General features: G+C 37.2%; 1 protein-coding gene across 4 annotated transcripts; it reads left to right on the forward strand.

Annotated features, from left to right (window-relative positions):
- Positions 1 to 1,344: 1,344 nt before the first annotated feature.
- impdh1b (IMP (inosine 5'-monophosphate) dehydrogenase 1b) lies at positions 1,345 to 21,935 on the forward strand. 4 transcript variants are annotated; one of them, XM_073838838.1, is made up of 16 exons: positions 1,345 to 2,111; positions 5,808 to 5,906; positions 5,980 to 6,054; positions 12,046 to 12,094; positions 15,447 to 15,548; positions 15,632 to 15,706; positions 15,819 to 16,025; positions 17,363 to 17,450; positions 17,558 to 17,757; positions 17,978 to 18,068; positions 18,147 to 18,242; positions 19,503 to 19,646; positions 19,749 to 19,893; positions 20,001 to 20,144; positions 20,229 to 20,312; positions 20,406 to 21,935. In XM_073838838.1, exons 1-16 carry the CDS (start codon positions 1,906 to 1,908, stop codon positions 20,425 to 20,427), a joined length of 1,827 nt encoding a protein of 608 aa, XP_073694939.1. In that variant the 5' UTR covers positions 1,345 to 1,905; the 3' UTR covers positions 20,428 to 21,935. The 4 variants fall into 4 exon arrangements, with proteins under 4 accessions (XP_073694939.1, XP_073694940.1, XP_073694941.1 ...); XM_073838840.1 differs by lacking the exon at positions 1,345 to 2,111 and adding an exon at positions 3,879 to 4,112; XM_073838839.1 differs by lacking the exon at positions 5,980 to 6,054 and having other exon boundaries at positions 1,349 to 2,111.
- The last annotated feature ends 15 nt before the right edge of the window (positions 21,936 to 21,950 follow it).

A 21,950-nucleotide genomic window follows, 5' to 3' on the forward strand; every position in this document is an offset into this window, starting at 1 on the left:
TAAATTATGTCTGTTACTGAAATATGTAGTAGAAAACCCATAAAAGTTTCAAATTATTTTAAAAACTTTTTATGCATATTTTGGACTATGGAGGGCGCTATTATTTCAATGATGTGAAATGGCTGCACTCAATGAGCTACTCCCGCTAACTACTCCCGTTGCTATTTTTACCACAACACAACTTGGAAAATAAAATACTGATACAATGCCATATTATGTGTAAACATGTCAACACTCATCATGATGCCACAGCCACTGTAGGAGTTTCTCAGCGCAAATATCCAGGGCATTTAGACTCCTTGTGGGAAAATCAATGGTCCTACATTTGGTGTAAGCTTGGTGTCTTTCAGTAGCTGTGGTCAACATATGAGTATTTTATTGAGAGTTCCCTGCTGAAAAAAAAAAAAAAAAAAAAAAAAACATAAACCAGCCTAGGCTGGTTGCTGGTCTTAAGACCAGCCTGGCCAGGCTGGGAAAGTGGCCAAAACCCCTCTAAAACCAGCCTGCTGACCAGCTTAAACCAGCCAACCAGCCTAGGCTGGTTTTAGCAGTTTTTTTCAGCAGGGTTGTGTTCTGAATTCTGCTGCTGTAAAAATAGCAACAGGTAGCGCCAGTAGTAGCTTACATTTCAAGTCATAATGGCGCCCTGATTGGATTTTTTTTTTAAATAACGCAAGTCATTCATGGGTTTTCTGCTACATATTTCAGTAAGAGACATCATTTACGTTATAAAAAGCCGTACAAATCTTAATACCTGGGACTGCCTTTAAGCAACTGGAGGCGAAAATCATCAGAGACTAAGCAATACAAGAACATAGACTGAATATCATAGACACTTGAGGTGGGTTATTTCAATTTGGGTAAGTAAACACCACCTAGCAACCACATTGAACATGATAATTGTTTGTTTGATCCAGTTTGTTTTTTATTCCTAGTTTGTTTAATCTTTTCTTTCTCTCATTTGTTTGCTTGCATGGTTTTGTCTATCTATTTTTTATTGTGTTCATTTGTCTGTTTTTATCTTTATTTCTCCCCCATGTTTGTTTTTGTCTGTTTTGCGTTTTGTATTTTCTACTTCATTTCATCTAATTTGTTTATCAAGTTTGTTTTGTCTGGTTGTGTTATATTTTGTTTGCTTGTTTTTTTGATCAAGTTTTTCTGGTTGCTTCATCTCGAGTTTGTTTCGGCAATTGTTTCGGCAAACAGACTTGTTTGTCTGTTTGTTTTATGGCTTCTATGCCAGCTGTTCTCGGCTCTATGCACACATTTATACACAAAGTCTGAGTCACTGAAGTGCTTTTCGTCTTAATGGTCCCCAGGTCTAATTCTCCAATCCTCTTTGTGTGAGTGACATGCGCTCTTGACAGAACCACAGCTAAAGCCACAAGGAGAGAGAGAGAGAGAGAGCGCAAAACACTCCTTTCTATCTCCTCACTGTCCCAGTATGCAACTCCCTCGGGCTTGAGCATTCTCTTACTATCTCTAGTTTGTCAATCCCTCGTTCCCGGTCCTCCTATTATGCCAGCGTTTACACAGTGGGATTCAGAGGTGGGAATATCTCCACGGTGACACCCTGGTCTCCATGTGAGCAGGTGCGTAAAGCAAGGATCCACGGTTCCTTGGAACTCGCTCGCCCTGGCTATGAGCTCATTCAAAGCAAAACTGACCGCTCTCCTCAACAAACACAAACAACCACGGGATTCTGAAGAAATGAGACTGCATTTTAACTGTGGATTTACAGCCAGATAGATCACTTTTGTCGTAGTAGTTATATACTTACTTCATTCCATTTTTGAATCTGAATCTTGGATCAACAATTGTGTTGTTTGAACAGGAGACTATCATTTGAATTTGCACAAGACTCAGCCACAAGACTGGCTTGGACTGGTTGGATTTGTTTTGGAAATGAACAGTGCACAGACTGTATCCTCAAACAGGACAGAGATGGATGAGTTTCCAGAAGACTTCCAAGAACAAAAGATGAACCACGAGATGGTGAACAACACTGAATTTTGTCTCATTGGCTTCCCAGGGGTTGCTCATGTGCGCGGACACGAGTCTGCAGCTCAGCGCTACACTGCAACACGCTTACAAGCAGGTTTTCCAGACAGGTGAGTCGAAGGTCACAAAGTCACGGAAATGTTATATTCTTCTGAGCCCGTTTCTTTTTTTAGATGCATTCAACTTCTTGTCATCCTATAATCGAATGTAAGACTTGTTCTAATCTTCAAGAATGTCAAGATTAGGGGTTAAAATAGACTTGTGTAATTGCAGAGCTTAAAACCTGATGCAGGGTCAACAAAAGTTGACCTTTAAAAGAGCTATTCTGGGGATAGCAGATCAAGTCTTCTCTAGCCAAGCAGTGGAGTGTGAAGTCCTGGCAAAGTCCAAATGGGTCAGAATTACTGAAATAGCTGCCGGGGCAGAAGGATATTCTGACCCACATGTCCACTGACCCACATATCGTGAGGTACATATAACCGCTTCACCTCTCTGTTGTGATGGGAGGAGACAACAGTCAGGGCTTTTAACGGCTGTTGCCTCTGACACACACACACACATGCTACTATTCTTAGCAAATGGAGCCTTGCTTGCTGTCTGTACTTCCTTTATACACAGTTGACTTACATAAATAAATGCTACAAAACCCACATGTACTTCCCATGGTCAAAAACCTCCCTGAGCAATCATGGGATAGCTGCTCACACTGCCATTGCCTCTGATGATTTTGCCCAGGGGTGTCTCACTTCAAGTAAAATATTAGGCTTTTGGTTGCTTTAATGAAAGAGATCAAAATTTGAGTAGTTGAATGGCATGGAAACAAATTTGAAGAACAAATTGCTGTTTTATGGCTGGCCACACATGTCAATCACTGGAATGCAAAGCAAAACACACCAGACTTGATCACGAGTTGCATTATAATGCGATAATACACCATCTTGCATCTGTATTTTATGTTATTTTCTTAAGTTAAAATACTAAATACGGAGTATTAAAATACTAGTCAGATTTGATCGAAATTAGATTGTGCCTTCATGTGCTGGCTAGTCAATGGAGAGGGTCTGCAATTTGCTTAAGCACTGTCATCCTTCAGCAATTGGCGTCAGGTAATTGGTTATGACTGACTTTTAAATCTAGCAGCGGTGCTAAACAATTACCAGAGCCACCATGTGTCCTGTCTCTGGTTACAACATTATGCAATTGAGTCATTATAGGCTACTCATGACTTCTCATGAGAAGGGAGTTTAGAATGTCGTCATTTATTAAGCTTACAAAAAAAAAAAAAAAAAAAAAAAAAAAAAAAATTGGGCACAGACATTTGTAAATGTTATGTCTGTCTTCCAGTCTCATCCACATCCAGCTATTTTTAGCTGTACAAAACAGCTCGTTTTGCTGCTTGATGTTGCAAATGGGTGTTTATTAACTGCTTTACAGTTATTAACTGTTGTTATTCATCTCTTTATTTTCCTATAGCGGATAATAAACTGTAAATCTCACTCATTACTTCTGCGTTGAAGATAAAGGAGGATACAAATGTACAAATTTATGATTAATAGGTTTTCAACTGCTTAGTTTTTTTATGCTTCAAGCCAAAAATAATGTAATTAAAAAGTCATTTGACAGCTTTATTTGTCAGTGTGGCCTAACCAAAGTCGTACCTATATGAGGCTATTGAACGAATACAAATATTTCCTTTCAAAAACCTACTTGGCACGTTCATTTTTAAAAGATTTCAGCTTTTTAACGTCTCCAGCATCCTTATTTGACACTGATCCATAAATATACATGATATTTAAATATAGAACATCAACGTACAGACTAATGTGGCGGTGATGAAAGAGTTAACCATGCCGTCACCACGTGGATGTGGAGCTGTTGAGGATATGACGCGGCCTCTCTGTGTCTGCCTCGCTTTCTACATAAAGCCAGATTCATCACCAGACCCGAATTCAAACGAGACCGTTTGAAGGATCCGAAAACCGGGACAACAGCGCGTATAGATGAATTAACCAGTTTTACATAATATTCTCCAACAGAGAGCGGTAAACTGGGTTTTCCCTGATCCGACGCGCATCAGCTCCAGATACACGCGTGCTCGTTTACAAAAAAAGGTTTGAATTTATATTTACTCAAATATTGTTTTAAAGTGCTTATTTTGGTAATGTTACAAGAGGAATACTAACAAAGAAAAGCTTCACCTGGTGCGTGTTTGCTTTCGATAGAGACTCAGTGTTTCCCTGACTTATATTTTTTAATGTACTTATAATGTAGGTCACCGGGCCAGTAGTGCGAGTCTGTAACGTTAAATACTGTATTTAAAGCTGCATGAATTCACAAATACAATATTCCTGTCTGTTTACGTCCGTCTGTTTGCATGTGGCAACATCTGTTGGTTTATTTTTATATCGCGCTTGCAGATGGAATAATGTTAGTAGGTCACAGCTCTGTTATAGTTACGTTATTGCAGCACCAGGACGTGTGTAACGTGCGTTTTGGTTATCAATTGACTGTGTTTATATCGTGAAAACTAAACGCCTCGTTTCCAACGTTGTATATTCCACGCGTCGCGACATGTGGTTAAACACAGACAGAACCTGCTGCGTGGCTTCCTGTTAACGCCAGCCTTCTGAATGTGCCTTTTACTAAAATAAAATATTTTCTTAAGTAAATAACATTACCATTTCTTCCAAAGCTGAAAGGGAAAGTGCTAAGATTTAAAAAGGTACTGGGAAAAATTGATTTACATTAATATTTAGACACCGACAAATTTACTGATATTTGGCCATAATGACAATGACAAAGACAATGGCGCATGGGTGATCAAGTTACCATACGCATTGAGTACTTTAGATTTAAAAACAACAGCATATCAACTGATACTGGGTCATTGAGATTATCGACCTCAGACAGAGTCAATAAAAACAGTGGCATTGGCACTGGAGCCACATTAAAATCAAATAAAATCTCAAATGTCAGCAATTTTAATGTTTTTGGCATCAGCTAGACTCTATAAAACAGTGACAGCCTTATTGTCACTACGTCCATAAAACAGACGCACCCCAATCAAACAAAATGGCCAAATATAAGCAGACATCTATTAATAGCCTTAACTTAACTTAAAACGATTCCAAAAAACTACCGGTTGTCCAGAAGTGTCCAACTTGCTTCATGAGGGTCACCTTCCTGAAGAGTTTACCTCCAACACATTTCTCTGGAGGTTTGTGGTCATTTCAAACATCTTGATTGATTAGCAAGTTCAGGTGTGTTCAGGGTTAAAGCTGAAATTTGCAGAAAGGTGGACCTCCAGTGGAATTATGGGACACCATTTGCCTAGTCCATGGATAACTTTTATTTTTTAAAGAGAATTTTGAGTAAATATTGTGTAAAAGCCATTTCTCTTGCTGTTGCCCTCAGGTTATTATTATATTGGTTAACAACTGCTAATATTGTTTGTTTTGTTTATCTGATTGGTGGAGCTTTCTTTGGAGAATTATGGGTAATGTAGTTTTTCATATAAAAACTACAACTACACAGATACAAACATCACTGTTAAAAATAATTTAAAAATTAAGTTGCAAACTGTTGGCTTCAACAAATGCATCTACCATCGATTAATAATGTCTTGAAGTCATTGTTAAAAATGATTTCCCCTATGGAGAAAATGAATGATATTTTACTTATAGTGGATGGTCGATATATGCCAAAATAAACACAGAGATGGTTGGACTTTGCTTGAATGCAAAGTGGCCGGTTAGCTCAAAGAACTGTGCTATTTACAGGTTGTGTTTGTGTATTTCTCTTTCCAGCATGGCAGACTATCTGATAAGTGGAGGAACGGGCTATATCCCTGATGATGGACTATCTGCCCAGCAGCTCTTTTCAGTTGGAGATGGTCTCACCTACAAGTAAGTACTTTTTTTTGGGTTCCTCTCCCTGCAGTGATACTCTGTGTGTATGTAATGGGCATCCACATTACAGATCAGCACAGCAGTCTGTCCGAGACGGACTTACGGCGGATGAGCTTTGCTCTATGGGGGACGGTATGACTTACAAGTGAGTAACACGGCCCTTTATTAAGACATCATCTTCTGAGCTCAATAATGGATGCAAATGTTCCAGCTGTATCCAGTCTGGATGGTCTATTTAGGGTCCTTGCTCTTGGGAGATAATTAAAAGATTTTGCTTTCAATCGCTGGTGGGGGAACAGGGTTTCAACCCTAATCTATGCCATATGTTGTATTAACATACATTAGCCTGGTATATTTATGTGTATGTAATTTGCATGGTTGATTTATACAGGCTCAAGTCAAAAATTAAAGTTGTCATTATTTATTCTTCCTCATGTAATTTTAAACCAGTATGGCTTACTTCCTTCTTTGAAACACAGAAGAAGGTAGTTCTGGGAGTTCAAACAACATTAGACAAAAGAACAGTTGAGGTCAAAAGTTTGCATCTTCTCAGAATGTGCAAAATGTTAATTATTTGACCAAAATAAGGGGGCTTTCTGTGCTGAATCATGAGTAATGTAGTTTTGCATTGAAGCAATTTGAATATCAGAGTAAATTTAACTTATTTTGTCTTCTGGGAAACATGTAACTACCTTCTTTAGCCTCTGAAGGGCAGTACAAAGTGCTAAAATATGACATTTAGGCAAAATAAGAAAAATATACACATCTCCATTCTGTTCAAAAGTTTTCACCCCCAGACTCTTAATGAATCGTTTTTCCTTCTAGAGCATCAGTGAGTGTTTGAACCTTCTGTAATAGTTGCATATGAGTCCCTTAGTTGTCCTCAGTGTGAAAAGATGGATCTCAAAAACATACAGTCGTTGTCGGAAAGGGTTCAAATACACAAAAATGCTGAAAAACCAAAGAATTTGTGGGACCAGAAGGATTTTTCTGAAGAACAGCAGGCAGTTTAACTGTTTAGGACAAACAAGAGACTCATAAACAACTACCACTAAACAAAAAAAGCTGTGGATCATTCAGTTAAGAATGATTGACTAAATAATTGTAAAACTGTATTAAGAATCAAGGGGACGTAAACTTTTGAACTATATTTTAGTGTTAGACCATATTATGGACTATATGTAAACCTCTTTTATGTGAAATATCTTATTCAGGTCAGTGCTAAATAAACAAAAACATGAATTTTGTATGATCCCTCTTATTTTGGTCAAATAATTAACATTTTACTGATTCTGAAAGGGGGATGTAAACTTTTGACCTCACCTGTAAGTCATACAGGTTTAGAATGTCATGAGGGAGAGTAATTGTTTACAGTTAATGTGTAAAGTTAAGTGCGTCATGTTTGCCTATTCATACAAACGTCTTTTTTCTTTCTACCCATAATGCATTGTAATGGTAGACTGTAAAGGGTCATGTTCTGATGGGTGACATTAGGACACGGTGAGTTCAAGAACAATGTAGCCGATTGAGATTACAAGGTAAAAGGTCCAGCCGTATAACTGTCTTATCTGTAATGAAAAGCGTGTAGGGATGCATTCTGGGCCGCATGACTATCCTCACGCTGGCGTCATGTGAGGAGGAGCCCTTCTACACACACACACACACAGACAGGGATAGAGAAAACACCGTTATGTCTGAAACCCAACATAAATCTTACACGGCATGTATGTGTTAAATTGATTTGTGTAACGCATGCTTGGCTGTATTTGAACAGTTTTTCTTTGTATGGCTCATATCTGTTGTAATGATGTGAGATGTCTCACCACTGTTACTTTGCAGGCTTGTATGTTTTAGAAAGAAATCTCTTATCTCTCTGATAAAATAATCTTTGTCTCCAGAATTATTCAAGCACATTCCTCCATTTATAACATTAGCTGACTCAAGAGGCCATGCCAGTGTTTTTTTCTTTTCTTTTTTACTTTAAAAAACTTTTTTACTTTAAAATGCAAATAATCTGGAATTTATCTGTTCAGTGAGCTATTTATTAAAACTACATTAAAATGTTGCAGCTGGCAACATTTAGATCGGTATCAAATCTGATTTAAAAACCTATTTCATACCTTTTGGGGTTTTGTTACAGGAATAGTTCATTCACAAATGTCAATTTTCTGTCATTTTGTTCCAAAGCTGTATGACTTTCTGTCTCCTGTAGAACACAAAAGACGATGTTTTGAGGAATGTTAGTAACCAAAGAGTTTGGTTACCATTGATATCTACTGTATAGGCAGAAAACACAAAGACATTTCTTAAAATATATTCCAGTGTTCCCAAGAAGAAAGAAAGTCATACAGGTTTGGAACGACGCAAGGGAAAGTAAATGATCTGAAATTACATTTGCTTAAAGGATAACTGTTGCCAAAATGCAACCTGGGCTGTTTTTTTTTTTACTGTAAACGAGACAAACTTATATCTAAAAGCATAATTACGACAAACAAGCCATTTTTGAGATTGACCGTGATTTAGTTTTGTGGTCAGTGGCCGGTGAATGGGAATACTAGGGGCATACATTTGAGCGCATCAAAATCAATATTTTTACAACACTAAGAAGGTTCGACACACCATGAAACTTTGCTCAAAGTATCGCCTGGGTCTCTACACATGAACTCGAGCATTGAGAACATTGTTTGTGTACACAGAGTTTACTAAAAAGAAAGGTTTTGAACAACTCACTTTCACTGTTTGAGTTTCCACTCGCAGCCATCTTGCCAGTCAAGAAGTGTTGATCTCCGAATGCGAATGATTGGACTCCATAGGACGAAATATTAGGCTTATATGAGGCTCTTTTTACAACTAGAAGTTTAATATTGTTTTTCACTTGCGACAAAACAACGAATTAGCCGTGTATTTATATGGAAATATGCTTTAGGAGCTATCCATCCTCGCATTCGGAGATCGACACCTCTTGACTGGCAAGACGGCCGCGAGCGGAAACTCAAACAGTGAAAGTGAGTTGTTCAAAACCTTTCTTTTTAGTAAACTCTGTGTACACAATGTTCTCAATGCTCGAGTTCATGTGTAGAGACCCAGGCGATACTTCGAGCAAAGTGTCATGGTGTGTCGAGCCTTCTTAGTGTTGTAAAAATATTGATTTTGATGCGCTCAAATGTATGCCCCTAGCACTCCCATTCACCGGCCATTGACCACAAAACTAAATCACGGTCAATCTCAAAAACAGCTTGTTTGTCGTAATTATGCTTTTAGATATAAGTTTGTCTCGTTTACAGTAAAAAAAACAGCCCAGGTTGCATTTTGGCAACAGTTATCCTTTAATTTGTTGAATTCATTTCTTGAAATCAAATATTATCTTAAAAACACATTTTCCAAAAGGGTGTTTTTGCAGTGATGCCTCTGAAGAACTATTTTTGGTTCCCCAAAGAACCTTTCAGTGAATATTTTAAAATTACAAAACACCATTTCCAACTATAAAGAACCTTTTTAGCATTTGAAAGGTTCCAGCTTCACAGAACCATCGATGCAAATAAAGAACCTTTATTTTTAAGAGTGTAACTGAAAAGTAATTGAACCCATTGTTGAATTTAAGTTGACAAGGATGGAGCTGTTATTTCCTATTGGTTTATTTTGATGATAAAAAATATTTATAAATCAACCCATCTTGCAAGCTAAAAACCGTACATTTCCATCCATTGGCTAACATGTCTGCCTCCTGTTGTTCATCGATTCTTGCTTGAGAATACAATGATATTGATGATGATGAGATACTGCACTCAAACTGAATTTGGATTGTGGAACCACTTTAGTCAGAACAACTGCTATCCGCTATAGGAAAATAACAAGAAGAATAGCAACGTGCAGTTAATGGTAAAACTGTTTGCACTACAAACCAGTGTGCTCATAATTAGGATAATACATTAAAATATGATAAGACACACCAATTTGCAATATCAAGTAGCAAAATGAGCCGTTTTGTACAGCTAAAAATAGCTGGAAGTAAATGACACCAGAAGCCAGACCCATTAAATTTACAAAACGCTCTTACGTCAAGAAAAGGGTGGATAACTGGACATTTAGGCAACAGTATAGAATTCAATTAAAAACAACATTTGTAAATCCAGTGTTCAGTGGATGACTATGTTACCTGGATTTGTTCAGAGTGGGTTGGTATAAAGCTGTAGTCAGCAAGTCTGGTGATATTTGGCACCGTGTCCGTCTGCATATTTGGAGGTAGTCTGGGTTTCAGTCTGTACTGTCTTTGAGCCTAGTGAAGTTTACAGTCTGAGTCATTTAAAAACTGAGACTTGTTGTTCCACCAGAGACTGCAGAGCTGAAATTCAGCAGTGAGTTGACTTACTGATTATCGTAGATTCTAATATGTACATTTTAAGGGATAGTTCACCCAAAAATGAAAATGACTCACCCTCATATCGTTCCAAACCCTTAAGACACAAATTAAGATGTGTGTGAGGAAATCCAAGCACTTTCTGACCTTGCATAAACACCAAAGCAAATGAAACCGCAATTTTATGGAGCTACGAGAATACACGGAAGAGAAAAACAGTTGAATAAAGTCGCTATTTTTGTTTTCTTTGCACACAAAAAGTTCTCAAAGCTTCATAAAATTATGGTTGAACCACTGATGTCACATGGACTATTCTTACAATGTCCGTACTACCTTTCTGGGCCTTGAATGTGTCAGTTGCATTGCTGTCTATGCAGGGTACGAAAGCTGGATTTCAACAAAAATATCTTAATTCGTGTTCTGAAGATGAACAAAGGTTTTACAGGTTTGGAACGAAATGAGGGGGAAGAATTAATGACAGAATTTTCATTTTTGGGTTAATTATCTGTATATCTGTAAACACAAAGTAACAAAGCAACACTACTTGATCACAATCATTCAGAACATATCTGATGGTTAGCATAAATTTATGCAGAGCGAAATTCCGAACCAATCCATTTCATTGTGGGCGTGGCCATAGCATCCCATAGGCGGAGCTACCCAGCACTACACAACAAATGCAAACCAAATGACTGGAAAACATGTCCACTAATGTCCAAATAATCAGATTAACATGGATAAGAGCTTTTATTGCTTGATGGCACTTCACTTCTAGGACACGGTGTGACAAATATTGTTTTCCTGCAATATTCCAGGCAGTCGAAACAATTCTTGGATTTGTACAACGAAGGATCCAGACTCTAGCACATTTAATCAGGACAACTGTCTGTTTTAGCCTCATTTATTTTGGCTTTTCCTGATGTTCACACCCAGTGTTGTTGACGTTTTGGAGCGTGTGGTCAGCACATACTGGCGCAGAAGAACCCCGCCCTGTTCCAACCTAACAGACTGCTTTTTTAGACCACCACAAGAGGAGAAAATATGTTTACGTCCTTCAATTTGCCTCTGTCTTTATTTTTACACTATTCAAAATCCATCTGGGCTTTGGCACTCATCTGTCAAGAAGTTACCTTTCGTCTGTTTGAGGAGCTTTTTTCTCTCGTGCTTGCTAGTATTTAAGTCAGCAGCATTTCAGTAGGCCGGTAAAGACAAAATGAAGACAAGTCAGAGTATGCTTGGGCCTCAGACGTTCCTCAAGCTCACCTCAAAAACCACACTTAATTTAGAGCCCCTCAGGAATTAAGGTGTCATAAATCTTGCAGACAGTGTCAGGTTTTCATTATGCTTGAATGTTTATCTAAAACATAACTACCACAGGCACATACTGCTCTCCCTTCAAAATAAAACGGAAGTTTTGCAACTTTCTGCTCATGTCTGTAAGCTTTGGGGCTATTTAAAAAGCTAAAAGTTGATGAAATGAACCTTTAGGAGGTAGATTTCTAGATCTCCCATTCAGCAATTTATCCAAGATTTCTAAAAGTATCACTTCCGCAAAAATAGGCAGCAAATCAGCATATTAATATGATTTCTGAAGGATCATGTGACACTGAAGAATGGAGTAGTGATGCTGAAAATCCAGCTTTTTCATTTACAGGAATAAAATACACTTTAAAATGAGAAAATTAAAAAAAAAAGGTAGTATGTGTTTCTCTTGGAGGAGAATGTATATGATTTAATTCTGGTTACTAATTATTTTCTCTTTCTGTGTCTCATTCACAGTGACTTCCTGATCTTGCCTGGCTTCATTGACTTCACCTCAGATGAAGTGGTGAGTGGTCTGGCCTGTGTCCTCCACATTTTCATCCATTCATTCAGTTTGTTTTCATAATGATGTGTTCGTTTAACCAAACCGTCTGTGTTTTATCTGCACTCACTATTTTTAGCTAAATGGCTGTCTCATTTGTGTCATTGCTCACTGGCTTTATTGCACTTTCCTTTTCTTAATCATCACAACACATCTTCTCTAGATTTTTTTTTTTTTTGTTAATAGAAAAGACAAATCATTGATATGTTTTACTATTTTCTTTTCTTTAAAGTAAACATTTACTTTCAGAATAAAAATGTCCTGATTATTTACTCACGCCCTTGTCATCCTGGATATTCATGTCTTTCTTTCTTCAGTCGCAAAGACGAGCGACTTGTGGTTAAAAAATATATAAATATTATTTTTTTTATACCTTTATTCCTTGGCTGGGCCTTTAGAGCCCTTTAAAGCTGGATTGAAACTGCAGTTCGGACATTCAAGCCGTAGGGAATCATAAAAGAAAAATCCTGGAATGTTTTCCCTCGAAAAACTTAATATCTTTTTGACTTAAGAAAGAAAGACATGAACCTCTTGGATAACATGGTTAGTAAATTTTCTGAAAGAGATCTAACTCTTTAATAATGTAACTTAATATTAAAGTGCTTATTTTTAAATCCATAAATAAATGGATAAGTTTTAAAATCGACAGTCTGTTAAAGTATGTATTTTATCATTGTGGTAATGTGTTTTAATTATTAATATTTAGTATCACACATTTTCCATGTGACCACAAGGATTTTCCCTAATTGTCCAAAAAAGTAGCACTTCACTTTTTGTGGCCTTCTATATGACTAGATTCAGCAGATTTAAATTTGCATCAAATTACTCGCAAACCAGCTGCTTTTTCTCCCCTTAATTTGAATTGTGTTCTATTTGTGAATACAATAATCCATAATCCATCTGCACACATTAAAATTTAACGAACTTTGGACATTCTGCTGTACTATCTTTTGTTTTCTTTTTTCTTTGTATTGCCTTTGGCACACAGTAGGCCTTTAATATCCCAGTATTGAGTATAATAATGAATTAAATGAGGTCGAAGCTCGAAATACAAAGCAACTGCTGGTGTGACCAATAGTGAAACCGAAACTCCTGTTTGGGTTTGTGTGGGCTGATTTAAAAACAGCTTTAATGTCTGCGCCTGACTTTTCCCTGAGACTTCACGAGCTGGCCTTCACTAAACCATAGATTTGGGAAATTTCCCACTATGGTGTCCATTTTCCCATGAGCACACTCTTCCTCACTGTGTGAATGCAAAAGTGTATTTTGGGAACTTAGGCTGTTAATACCGACAAGGTGAAGGTTGCGAAGGGAATGTTTGCGAGCTTATCTGTGTTAGAGAAACACTTCTCAGCTCTGGTGTACAAATGAAGGTCACGGCCTTTGCTTTCACCCCATCTTAACCACTTCCACCCACCTATTTTTTTTTTATCATGTATATGATTTACATGCACTTTTACCCACGTGCAGGCATATACACCACAAGTCAAAAGTTTGGAGGTTTTTGATGTTTTTTGAAGAAGTCTCTTCTGCACATCAATCCTGCAATTATTTGATCCAAAGTTCAGCAAAAACAGTAAAATTTTGAAACATTTTTACATTTTAATTTAACTGTTTTCTATTTGAATATGAATTTATTCTGTGATTTCAAAGCTGAATTTTTAGCATCATTACTGTTGGATTTTTTGCAGGTTTCTTTGATAAATATAAAGCTCAGAAGAACAGCATTTATCTGAAATCTTTTGTAACATTATAATTGTCTTTATCATCACTTTTGATCAATTTAAAGCATCCTTGCTAAATAAAAGTATTAATTTCTATAATTTCTCCCCCCCCTAAAAAACTTTTGACTCCAAACTTATGAATGGTATAGTATGTAATGTTACCAAAGCTTTTTATTTCAAATAAATGCTGATCTTTTGCTGTTTCTATTCATCAAAGAATCCTGAAAAACTAAAGTACTCAACTGTTTTAAATATTGATAATAATAATCATATTTATTTTTATTAAAGGGCAAATCAGCATATTAGAATGATTTCTGGAGGATCATGTGACACTGAAGACTGGAGTAATGATGCTGGAAATTTGGCTTCGATCACAGGAATAAATTACATTTTGAAATATATTCAAATAGAGAGCAGTTACTTTAAATAGTAAAAATATTGCAAAACATTACTGTTTTTGCTGTACTTTGGATCAAATAACTGCAGGCTTGGTGAGCAGAAGAGACTTCTTTAAAAACAACAGTATATGTGGTATTCTTTTGAATTAGTTCTTTAAGTTCTTTGACCTTATTGTTTAAAAGTTTTTCCTTTTGTCAAAAATAAACAGTAATGTTGTGAAATATTTTAATTTAAATTAAATTCATTTAATTTAAAATAGCTTTTTTCTATTTTATACACTTTTAATTGTAATTAAAAATGTTATTTCTGTTTTGGCAAAGCTGAAATTTCAGCAGGCATTACTCTCGTTTTCAGTGTCACATGATCCTCCAGAAATAATTTTAATATGCTGATGTGCTGTTTTTATTTAAAATAACATTATAAACATTATTATGTTACATTATTCATGTCTTTACTGTCACTTTGGATCAATTGAAAGTGTTTTTGCTGAATAAAAAATTATTTCTTATTTCTTTCAAGAAATCTTACTTGCCTTCAAACCCTCGAACAGTAGTGTTTTTAATCATAATTTGTATTAAACAAAAATGTAGATATCACCAGGCATAATTTTCCTGTTGATATGATAGGATAGCAGTTATCGATGCTCTTCTGCCTCTATTGGCCAGACATGGAACTACATAGTCAAAATGTGACTCTGGACCACAAACCCAGTCATTAGGAGCTCAGGTATAAATTTGTAGCAATAGCCAACAATACATTGTATAGGTCAAAATTATTGATTTTTCTTTTATTCATCATTAGGACATTAAGTCAAGATCATGTTCCATGAAGATACTTTGTAAATTTCTTACCGTAAATATATCAAAACTTAATTTGTGATCAGTAATATGCATTGCTAAGAACTTTTGACAACTTTAAGGGTGAATTTCTCAATATTTAGATTTTTTTGCACCTTCAGATTCTCGATTTTCAAATGGTTGCATCTCAGCCAAATATTGTCATATCCTAGCAAATCATACATCAATGGAAAGCTGTTTATGCAGTTTTCAGATGTAAAAATCTCAATAAAAAAGGACCCTTATGACTGGTTTTGTGGTCCAGGGTCACAAATAAAGTCATTAATGTAAGTAAGAGATCATAATTGTTTTATTAACACAAATCATTTTCAATCATTTCTTTGATATTTCATGTAGGACCTGACCTCAGCATTGACCAAAAAGATCACACTGAAGACCCCACTGATTTCCTCTCCTATGGATACTGTTACCGAATCCTCAATGGCCATTGCAATGGCAGTGAGTACCTTTTAAATCCTTTTTTTTTTTATTAGTCTGAATATCTCAATCTTTAATTTAAATATTTCTGACTTGTTGCTCAGCTGATGGGAGGAATTGGCATTATTCACCATAACTGCACACCAGAGTTTCAGGCCAACGAGGTGCGCAAAGTAAAGGTAAGACTGCGTCACCCTTCATAAATATTTAATGTAAGGTCTTCTGTGTTTGTGTGTGTGTGTTTGTACCTGTTAATATTTGATGTCAACGTCTCTGTGTATGTGCCTGCAGAGGTTCGAACAAGGTTTCATCACTGATCCAGTGGTCCTGAGTCCTCGTCATACCGTAGGTGATGTACTTGAAGCTAAAGTTCGACACGGATTCTCTGGAATCCCAATAACTGAGACCGGCAAGATGGGCAGCAAACTGGTCGGCATCGTCACGTCTCGGGACATCGATTTCCTGTCTGAGAAAGATAATAACAAACCCCTAGAGGAGGTAAGACTGCTTGTGTGATCTGGCGCATCTACACTATTGTTCAAAAGTTTGTGGTCAGAAAGTTTTATCTTTTTAAAACGCATCTTGTATACTGCTATGATACAAAAGGTAGAGTAAATCAGTAATACTGGGATCTGCAATTTATAATAACATTTTTCTATTTCAATACATTTTAAAGTGTAATTCATTTCTGTGATGCCAAAGCTGGATTTCTCCAGTCTTCAGTGTCACTTTTTTTTATATTTTTGAGAAAACTGAAACATTTTCAGAATTTTTTTTTGCTTAATAGAAAGTTCAGACAAAGCATTTATTTGAAATATAAATCTTTTACATTATAAATACTGTCCCTTTTGATCAATTTGATTCATCCTTGCTGGAGTAGGGAGTGTAGATTGATGTGGGGAAAAAAAAGTAATTTAAAGTAGTTTAACATATAAATATACATACAGGGCCTTGCGAAATTATTCATACCCCTTAATTTTTTTTTCACATTTTGTTATGTTGCTGCCTTATGTTAAACTACTTTAAATGACTTTTTCCCACATAAATCTACACTCCCTACTCCATAATGGCAAAGCAAAAAATAGGTTTTTAACATTTGTGCAAATTTATCAAAAATGAAAAACTAAAAAAGATCCCGTTTCACAAGTATTCATACCCTTTTCTGGGACACTCGAAATTTAGCTCAGGAGCATTCATATTGCTTCTAGATGTTACTACACTTCGAGTGGAGTTAAACTGTGGCAAATTCATTTGAATGAGTATGATTTAGAAAGGCACACACCTCTCAGAAAAGGTCTAACAGCTGAAAATGCATATCAGAGCAAAAACCAAGTCCTGAGGTCAAGATAACTGCCTGTAGAGCTCAGTGACAGACTTGCGTTAAGGCAATGATCTAGGGAAGAGTTCAGAAAAAAATCTGCTGCATTGAAGGTTCACAGAAGCATTATCCATAATTGAAGACGATTGGAACAACTAGGACTCTAGAAAATGTCTGCCAGCCCCCATCCAAGCTGACAGAGCTTGAGAGGTGACAAGGTGAGGCAAAGAATGGCAGATAATTGCCAAATGCAGGGTATGAATACTTATGCAATGTACTTATTTCAGTGTTTTATTTTTAATAAATCTGTAAAATTTGCAAATCTGGGTTTTGCTTTGTCATTATTATGGTGTATGATGTGTAAATTGATGTGAGGAAAAACTAATTTAAAGCAGCTTAACATAATGCTGCAACAAAACAAATTGTGAAAAAAATGCAAGGCACTAATGTACTGACCCCAAACTGTAATATAACATATTATAATATGTACTCTTATGGCTGTTCATCTGTTTTCCAGGCCATGACTAAAAGAGAGGATCTTGTAGTCGCTCCCGCTGGCGTCACACTAAAAGAGGCCAATGACATCCTACAACGCAGCAAAAAAGGTAAAATCACAAAAACACACACTACAGAGCAATTTTACCATCACAGCCATTTTAACACTGTAAAATACAGTGTTTAACAATTTGAGTTATATTCATTTACTCAACAGGTAAACTGCCCATCGTGAATGACAAGGATGAACTGGTGGCCATAATAGCCCGCACAGACCTGAAGAAGAACAGGGACTATCCCCTGGCCTCCAAAGACTCCCGCAAACAGCTGCTATGTGGCGCTGCCATCGGCACCCGTGAAGACGACAAATACCGTCTAGACCTGCTCACGCAGTCTGGGGTGGATGTAGTGGTTTTGGTAAGTCAGGTTGTTCTGAAAGAAATGTCAATCTTTCAATCACTGATTTTGAACATTGGAACAAAAGCAGGTGCTGTCTGTTGCTTGAGGAAGCTTATCTCCAAGATCAGTTTCATGTAGGCCTACAGCCAAAACTGTCATAGACTATTTTGGTCTTTCTATTAAAGGTGAAGTGTAAGGTAAGGGTAAGATATTGAGCATAATTTTTTATGTTTTTCAGGATTCGTCACAAGGCAATTCCGTATACCAGATTAACATGATCCATTACATCAAGCAGAAGTACCCAGAACTGCAGGTTGTGGGAGGAAATGGTAAATATCAGATTAAAATACTATCATGACCAAATACTTCAGAGTTGTTCTCTCTAACCTGAGTCTTTGTCTCTCTAGTGGTTACAGCTGCTCAAGCAAAGAACCTGATAGACGCAGGGGTGGATGCCTTGAGAGTGGGAATGGGCTGTGGTTCTATCTGCATCACACAAGAAGGTTGGGACTCAATCTCACACTCTTAGCGCTTGCAGAATTCATGTGGAGGGACAGTTTACCCAAAAATGAAAATTCTGTCATTAATTAGTCACCCTCATGTTGTTCCAGAATCATGTACAAAAATGTACAGATAATGTACTCACCCCCTTGTCATCCAAGATGTTCATGTCTTTCTTTCTTCAGTCGTAAAGAAATTATGTTTTTTGGGGAAAACATTTCAGGATTTTTCTCAAAAAGTGGACTTCTATGGTGCCTCGAGTTTGAATTTCCAAAATGCAGTTTAAATGCGGCTTCAAACAATCCCAAATGCAGTTGTAAATGATCCCAGCCGAAGAAGAAGGGTCTTATCTAATGAAACCATCGGTTATTACAATTTATATACTTTTTAACCTCAAATGCTCGTCATGTCTTGCTCTGCCCAAACTGTTTTTTTCCGGTTCAAGACAGTTAGGTGTAGAAAAACTCCCATCTCATTTTCTTCCTCAACTTAAAAATCGTCCTACATTGCTGTTTTACCTTTTTTTGTTAAGGGAGTTTGATCTTCTTTGCATGTTCACTTTCCAAACACTGGGTAGGTACTTCTACAGCGATGTAGGATGATTTTGAAATGATTTTTGAAGTTGAGGGAGTAAATAAGATGGGAGTTTTTCGACATACTAACTGTCTTGAACCGGAAAAAACAGAGTTCAGGCACAACAAGACAAGACGAGTGTTTGAGGTTAAAAAGCATTTAAACTGTAAATAAAAAAACAAAGACAATTGTTTTGCTCAACATAAGACCCTTCCATCCTCGGCTGGGATCGTTTACAACCACATGTGGGATTGTTTGAAGCCGCATTTAAACTGCATTTTGGAAGTTCAGCTTTGGGGCACCATAGAAGTCCACTATATGGAGAAAATGTCCTAAAATGTTTTGCTCAAAAAACATAATTTCTTTACGACTGAAGAAAGAAAGAAAGAAAGACATGAACATCTTGGATGACAAGGGGTGAGTACATTATCTGTAAATTTTAATTCTGGAAGTAACTATGCCATTAACGGCAGCTCCCTGAAAACACAAAATCATGAGCTGCTTGTCATTTTAAGCACTAATTGTATCTACACAGATCACATTAAAAATGGATATTTTCGCATAAGTTTGCATCCCTGTATTTCACATTGCAATATACAGTTATATGCTCACTGTTATATGTTGCACCATTCCACTCACACGTTAGCCAATCATAAAGCCTGACGTGTGTCCATTTCTGATTCCTGTAGTCATGGCATGTGGAAGACCTCAGGGCACCTCCGTGTATAAGGTGGCAGAGTACGCTCGTCGGTTTGGGGTTCCGGTCATTGCAGATGGGGGCATCCAGACAGTCGGCCATGTGGTGAAGGCACTGTCCCTGGGGGCATCGACAGGTAATTGTTGTAACAAATCACTTTTTTAACATTTTGAGCATGAAATAAATATGTCTGTTTACATGAAACAACTGCATTCTCTCTCTCTCTCTCTCTCTGCAGTGATGATGGGATCTCTCCTGGCCGCTACTACGGAAGCCCCAGGCGAGTATTTCTTTTCTGACGGGGTGCGACTGAAGAAATACAGAGGCATGGGCTCACTAGATGCTATGGAGAAAAACACCAGCAGCCAGAAACGCTACTTCAGGTATGCGGAAGTGTTCATGTAATTATTCAGCAATACCCTCAATAAAATAATATGTGACTTAGTATGCAGTATATAATGATATATTATCATCACATGACTTTGTTCAGCGAGGGTGATAAGGTGAAGGTGGCTCAAGGAGTGTCGGGCTCAGTGCAGGACAAGGGCTCCATCCATAAATTTGCCCCATACCTCATCGCTGGAATCCAACATGGATGCCAAGACATTGGTGCAAAAAGCCTCTCTGTGCTTCGGTAAGTATGTGTCTGTGTTTTATTACGTTTGGTTTGTGCGAAGCACTATAAACATTCCTACACTGTTTTTGTGTGCACATTCAGGTCCATGATGTATTCCGGAGAGCTGAAGTTCGAGAAGCGAACCATGTCTGCTCAGGTGGAGGGTGGCGTACATGGACTTCACTCGTAAGTCACTAGAGGGCGCCAGTGCTCAATATTATTTTTATGTTGACGCTACTGTAGAATGCGTTTCACACTGTAAAACTATTGTCTCCACAGTTATGAGAAACGACTTTACTAATGGAGAACTTGGATGGGAAGCAGCGACCAAACAGCTCCGACAAATCCTAGAACTTACCCCACCCTGCCAGAACCCGTTCTCCACTCTTCACCGTTCCTCTGGCACGACCACCACAGTGAGATATGGAGAAGAGAAGTATTAAATGAGTTTGAGAGCAGGACCACAAACTTGTACAGTCCCCCAAAACATGGCATTGCACTCAAGGGAGCATCAGGGTTACCAAAAGGCTGCCTGTTTGTGTGTTTTTGCATCTGTGTTTATGAACAGACCAGCAAAAACAAAATGGCATTTGAAGCGAATATTCTTGAAAGTTTTTTTCCTCTCAAACTGATTTAGCAGCACATTATCATGTCTTTTAGATTATTTTTAGGTAACATCGCTGCCTAAAAATATCACTATATCCACCTGGAAAATGATGACCTCCTTCAATGTTCAAGTTGTCCAGCTATACTTGAGGCAATCTTTTCTGTAGTAGATTTGTAACTACTGAAGATGCTCTGAGATATATATTTTTTTTTCCCGAAGGCAGAAGTACATAGCAAATTAATGTCAATTTTGTGAGTTAAATGTTTATTGTATTATTGGTGGGTCTGTTTTCTCTATGCCACCATCCCGCGTCCTGTAACTGTGGGTACGATTCATACTGAAAATAATTATACCAAAACCAATATCTGTAGATATACACAGTCGCTCTGGGAGTGTCATGATAGTGTCTGGATTATATTTTTGACCAAAAAGCTGGAACTTGTACTGAAGGGTTTGACGATTACCAAGGTCATTAAATTATGGCTGACTTTTAATGCAGTCTTTGAGGAATTTTTAAGAAGAATAGTAATTATGGGATCTGTGTTGATGCAGTTGCGACTCTGAATGCTGTACAGGTATGAAGAGTTTTCTTTTGCATGCTGCAGTTTTCTATTTTTAAGTCGTGGTAATATTTACATAACTGCCAAGTGCATTTTTTGTTAACTTTGACTATTTAATCTTCTATAAAAGCCAAATAAATGCTGTGAGTATCCTGCTTTCAGGATATGTTTGTCCTATCTAAATGTCCCCTACAGCTTTGCTTGGGTGAACCAGTGACATGCCTTGAATTGTCTTATCTGTCTTAACCCAAAACATGCCACTCATGCTCACCAGATCCTGTGGCTTCATATAACTATCACTGCCAAATGAAGCATGTCAACCATATGAACATTAATGAGTTTTTTTGTAATACATTTTCAGTACTATTTGTTAAGCTTTTTGCTAGAGGGTTTTTTTTATTCTTTATCTCAGCATTAATATGTGGACACAATTATTCAAGCTGTACAAAATTCTCAGTATAACGATGTACAAAGACACACTTTGCATCCTTTACATCAACTGGATGTTGTTTGTTAGTATGTTGCTTTGCCCACAGTCAGACAACTCGAGCCAAGTTTGTTTACCGCAGTGTACTCAACTGAGGTTGCATATCCTGTTCAATATTGTTTAAAAAAAGATAAATAAAAATACTTAATCTGTTACACAGTTTTGGTTTG

The sequence above is a fragment of the Garra rufa genome, chromosome 4 (genome assembly GCF_049309525.1).
Source record: "Garra rufa chromosome 4, GarRuf1.0, whole genome shotgun sequence".
Taxonomy (NCBI): domain Eukaryota; kingdom Metazoa; phylum Chordata; class Actinopteri; order Cypriniformes; family Cyprinidae; genus Garra; species Garra rufa.